Source organism: Anguilla rostrata, chromosome 1, assembly GCF_018555375.3.
Source record: "Anguilla rostrata isolate EN2019 chromosome 1, ASM1855537v3, whole genome shotgun sequence".
Classification (NCBI taxonomy): domain Eukaryota; kingdom Metazoa; phylum Chordata; class Actinopteri; order Anguilliformes; family Anguillidae; genus Anguilla; species Anguilla rostrata.
This window is the reverse complement of record NC_057933.1, coordinates 28,331,133-28,337,132: the sequence shown is the minus strand read 5'-3', so window position 1 is coordinate 28,337,132 and position 6,000 is coordinate 28,331,133. Positions and strand designations below refer to the sequence as shown.

Below are 6,000 nucleotides of genomic sequence, written 5' to 3'. Positions count from 1 at the left end.
ATTTTCATCGCTCCCCAGATTCCCAAATTTTGTCTTAAAAGTATTTCTACTTTCCCATCCTCTTCACAGCCTGGTTGCATTGGCCCATATGGAAAATATGCATGCTATTTATTTCAGTTTAAACAGAATGCATTCCAAATGGACTGCAATACATTTTCAGTCCTGACTAAATATACTGCAATGTATTACAGTTCGAACAAAATGTTTGTCAAGTGCATTGCAATACATCTATAGTCTTGCACATACATATTCAGCTAAATATTTCATGGTTTTTATGTAGCTATTTTGTGTATTTAATGAGTGCACACAAGTTATAATCGAGGACAAATAAGCATATTTTCATGGATATACCAAAAATAATAATAATATAATTTCAATTCCAACATTTAATATTTATTTAAATTTTCCATAGTGTTAGTACCAATTACTTAAATTGTTTGAAAAATATGTGCATATATTTGTGAATATATCAGAATACTTTTTAAGAAATATATTTTACACACATGTAAATATATTGAAATGTATTGAAACTATATTAAAAATATACCAATAGACATGTATGAAATACATGTTGCACATAAAAATGTAATTTGTAAATATATCCATTAAAACATTTTTGTTTCAATTTATAACATTTCCAATACATGTTTACCATGTTTTTAAATGCATTGATTCCCAGTATTTCTAAATGTATTTCCTTTCCATATGGAAAACATATTTTGAAATGCATGTCTTTTCCATGTGGGGGCTTCTCAAAGAATAATTCATAAAATTATGTATTCAATTAGTGTATGAGGGTTTCTCTGCTGATATCAATTAAACTGTTCCCTTTAGAGTACCAGGCCACTGTATGTTGTACAATGGAATCTGGAATGGTCAGCTGGAGACCATACAGTACATCACTGCACTGAGAGTCAGTAATTTAATTGGATGCGGTACATGGGAACCCCATGATTTGTAGCATCTTGTCTTAAATCTTAAATTTAAATATATGAGATTCAGTAATATTGCTGTGAGGTATTTGGAGATGAAGAACACCTGTTCATTAATTACATTCTTATAAATTAATCTAGAAGCACAGACCTTTTATTCCTGGAGGAGAAACTTATGAGAACTGATCAGGAGGTGCCATGTATATTCATGCACCCATGAATTAAATTAAACTACTTTTCAAGCTTTTTCTATTGCCCCTAGAGGTCGGAGGCTGGCATTTCCAGAGCTGCGGCTCCATTAAGTAGTCAATCTGTGACGGAGTTCAGTGCAGATACAAGCAGCCAGTTAGTCATTAAGCTACACAGGGACACCGACAGAGTCAGTTACTGAGGTGGCTTTTACAGCCACATTTGCACTCTAAAGTGAGTTTATTTGACAGATCAGAATGCTTTTTCCAAACCCAATAGAACGCCAATAAAAAATAAAACAATTTTTAAAATATATTTGAAAAATAAATTAACATATAAAACATGCTGGAGTTCATTTCTACAAGCTGGTCATAGGTTAAAGAACTGTGGTCTGCTTCACAGCTGACAAAGTACTCTGCACCACTCCGCCTTAATTCCAATAAATAAGATGGTGGACACAACGATGAATCCAAGCAATAAGTCTGGACTATGTCATTAGTTACATGCCATAGAAAACTGTTTGCAGTTCTGTCATGGTTCAGAAGAATTTGTCTAGCATGAAACCTGGCAAGTGATAAAAAAAAACTCTAATGATAAATGTACACCGGTTTGGCCTTGAGCAAATGAATCATATGAGAAAACAATGATTTAGAGAAGAACAAAGGCAGTGAGACAGTGACTGAGTTGGAGAGGGACACAGGCAATGAGCTTGTCACTGATTTCAACAAAGACAGAGGTAGAGAGTTAGTTTCCAGGTGTGAGAGGGACACTATTGATTGCAACATTGCGTTTTCCAGTCATAAACCAACATAAAATAATAATAAAAACTGGCATGTTATTCTATATATAAATGCACACATTGGCACCTTGGTAACAAAGTAATTTAGTTATAAACGGGATTTTTGTTATTCAGATGTGCTTCAATCTGTCACACAATTAAATACATGAGCTTGTCTATTCTTTTACAAACAGTTTAGCAAGGTAATAAATAACCAAAACTACCTCACAAAACTCCGTGAGGAAAAAAGAGTTGCATTTACTTTTAAATAAAACTTAATAAAAAAATTGAATCTGTTTTTTCAGCATGTTCGGTCATTATAGCAGTTAGAAATACATGGAATAACTATTTTTCTTAATCAAATATTGCATGGATAATTTAAGTATGTAGCAGAATATTTGATACATAATTTATATGAAAAAAAATCTAATTATTTTATTGTGATTGGTTTCTGCAATAAAAGATGATATAACGCATAAGCGTAGGTCGGTTGTGTTTTACAGCTGAAATCTGAATATGAAACCATATTCACAAGAAGAAAATATAAATAAATAATCCAAAGATACGATGGAGTTGGATATTGGCATTTAGAAATCAGGATTTCATTTCTGAAAGGTACCAGCACCGATTAGACTAAACTGGTGTAAATTAAAATAGGCTACATATAGGCTACCTTCCCTTATCATTTTTACCATAATACCTCACTAATTGTTTTGACCGTGAAATAACCTTAAACAGTGTAAATTATTTTAACAAGGTCAATGAGTGGACATTAGCCCACTCATTTACGTTTATATTTTTCAGTGTTTTCACGGGATGTGTAAATCAGCTTTAATGTTTTAGAATACTTAAAGTGAGTTAATTGTTATTTCTTTGTTTCGCTGTATGGGTTTGCGAAGACGCTGCCAGTACTGGGCTACCTTAATAGATCCATTCTCTCTTTCATAACACCGAGATCCACCTCTGCTTTGCATTGAGCGCACCAAGATAATGCGAGAGCGTGGCGTGGAAGCCCTTCCACTCATCATTCCTGTTGACTGACATCGCCGATGTTACAGTCTCCGCCCCGCAGCTGTCGATGCTATTTGAGAGAGAGGAGGAGACGCGCAAATCCAGTCCTGCTACAGCGCCGTCAATGGCAAGCAAGCGCTGTGGACAAAGCACGTATAGCCAATATCCAGTTGCGCCATGGTTTCGACACCGATTCCCAATCTGTGGATTGTATTTTGTCTTTATGTATGTCATCAGGCGAGCATGGGGATAGCACAAAACACGAAAGAAGGTAAGGGATAAACTTGTTCCCTTCTCCCGCGTCCTTTCCCACGGTCATGCAGAAATTTGACTGCGGTGTGATGAAGTGACACAAAAGCCACATATTTGTGCTACTTTATGCATTGTTTGGGGCGTTTACCTAAATTACTATTATTATTATTATTATGATGATGATGATTATTATTATTATTATTATTATTATTATTATTATTATTATTATTGCGCTACAACTATTTATTTATCTATTTATTTTTAATAGAGACAAGTATTTCCTAACGCAGCACAATGTAGCCCGGCTTTCCGGTATATGCGGAACGCTTGTAAAGAGTCACTGTTAAAACAAGTAGGCTATGCAAAATAAGTAACTTAGGCTACATGACCCATCGAGCTTAGGCACTTGGTAAAGCATACTACCCATCTGGCCAAATCTTTGGCATGCAAAGGAAATCATGTCAAACAAAGTTTACTAGGATGTTATAACTGCTATTTGTCCTGTGAATTCGGAGCTACATTTTATTAGGCGTTCATTGTTGGAATAGATACACACTGTCTAGAAAAGTAACATCTAACAATGAATTATTGCAATTTCGCTTGCAGTTATTTTGATGCGTTCGTTTACGATGAAAGGCTCGCTGTTGTAATATCACATGCAGTAATTGCAACGTCAAAATTCATATAATTTTTTTGAAATCAAAATATTTAATAAACAGTGCTGACTCAATTAAAGTCATTAGACATTTGGACTTTTAGGCTATTAAGAAAAGAAAAAAAAAACACCGTTTCCCGTGAGGACCAATAATGGAAAAGTTCTGCAAGTTAAGGGTAGACACATTTTAGGTCCAGTTAATGTAGAGAATGTAGTGAAATGTAGTTCTCAATGGTAGGCTATCCATGGAACAACTTGCCTGGCAAAGACTGGCACGCCGAAGTGTAATAGTTGCCTGTGCATGCAGTTCATGACATTGTACGCTTTTTTTTGTCAGATTGTGCGTAAAAGCCATGTAGGCTATTTCCTATCCGTAAGAATCGCTATATCGGTAACGAATTTATCAGGTTTAGACATGCTTTCCCCAGATTCCATGTTTTCGGATGGGAGCAATAACGATAAAATGCAGACAGGATGCATGTATTGAAAGCCTGCGCGCGTGCTTGGCTCTTGGTATTAGTGACTAGCATCATCTATCAGACACTGCACCTCAATACAAAAAAAGTTACATTTGTGCTAAAAACGGCGTTGGTTTCCTTTTCTCCTGGTCGAGGTACTGAAGTATCCATAGAGTGAACCATGGATGAACCATTATCTTTCTTCTGATGTAAGAGCCTGTGTAGTTTCTATTTCTCAGGACATGTAAGGTAAACAGCAGTGCATAAACAAATGTATACATACAGCTTTCTAACATCCTGAATTGCTGTGTCTGAATTTTGTGAGGTCTGACAATAGAACCCTACACACAAAATATCAACAGAAGCTACTAGCATATATATCAATAGAAGCAAATATAGCTATAACCATGTCCTGTCCTTATCAACTGTGCATTGCAGGTTAGTTTTCATTTTGCTAAACAATATGGGGCAACACATAAGTTACATGAATTTACAATATCATTGAGGTCTTGGGTATGTTGAAATTGACTCATACTGTGTGTGTGTGTGTGTGTGTGTGTGTGTGCGCGCGCGCGCAAGCATCTGTTTGTGTGTTTTATTGACATAATACATTAATAAGCTATTCACTTCTTTTTTTTAATGACAGTAATCCTTTTGGACTCTAAAGCCCAACAGACAGACCTGGAGTGGATTTCATCTCCTCCAAGTGGGGTAAGTTCTCTAATGTCTATAGCAGGGCCACTCAAATCTGACCCTTGGGGCCAGTAGTACTGCTCGTTTTCATTCCTCCCCTCTAATCAGGGACTGATTTAAACCTGACGCACCAGGTGAGTGTAATCTCTGGCCAATCAGTGGACTATGAACTATCAGGCAGAAGAGAAAAACAGCAGTACTACTGACCTTGACCGCCAGATTTCAGTATCCCTGGTCTATAGCCTTCCAAGGGGATGCTGTTTTTATTCTTCGCTTAATTTTCCACTCTGGATACAAGTAATAATGACAGGCAAAGGAGAGAGCAATTACTTCTTTTCAGTCTGACAGGCACGTCTTTTATTGCACACTTGCGGCAGATGTCAGCCATATTTGATGATATGTCAGTCAACTTATTTGACTGGATGTTTGCATTAACTTATTAAGAATTAATTGTGGATGTACATGCATTTTAAATATACCTGGGTTAAATAATTAACTGAAATACTCAAAGTCATTACACACAAGTAAAAGTCTAGCCGATGACTGACAATTGTAAAATATAAATATTTTTTCACAAAAATAGAGAGCAAAATTTTGATTTCATATGGTTGTACACTTTGGTTGATTACATATTTTGTCAAAAGGTTTCAGGGGTCTACAAGAGTGCTTTAAAATATTTGAGATCTAGAACATGAAAAAGTATTTCAAATATGAACTTCACCTGGGTCTGGTATTTTTACATTGATTTATTTGGTGAGTTAGCTGTCAGTATCCACAAAATAGGAAGTGTCTCCTAACTCACTGAGATATCAGGTCTGCTACAGGTCAAGAAGTGTTTGACCACACAACCAGACATTCTTTCAAAGTTTTGCTGACTCCCTGACTCCATGTCAGCGAGAAGCCACTTCTGTTGTGTTTCTTTCTAAATAAATGCTTAGTGGCTCCAAGGTAAAATAATTCAAAACCGTATACAACACTTGTTTGTATGTCTGGTTTGGAGGGCAATAAGATCTAAATTGACGAAGACCATCC

General features: G+C 36.0%; 1 protein-coding gene across 2 annotated transcripts in view; it reads left to right on the top strand.

Moving 5' to 3' along the window:
• Positions 1–3,003: 3,003 nt before the first annotated feature.
• LOC135253698 (ephrin type-A receptor 7-like) overlaps positions 3,004–6,000 on the top strand; it is an 80,287-nt gene continuing 77,290 nt past the window's right edge. For both annotated transcript variants that reach the window (XM_064333312.1, XM_064333302.1), the window contains exons 1-2: positions 3,004–3,181; positions 4,922–4,986. In XM_064333312.1, the coding sequence (XP_064189382.1) occupies positions 3,088–3,181; positions 4,922–4,986 (159 nt within the window). In that variant the 5' untranslated portion in view covers positions 3,004–3,087. The remainder of the gene's footprint in view (positions 3,182–4,921; positions 4,987–6,000) is intronic.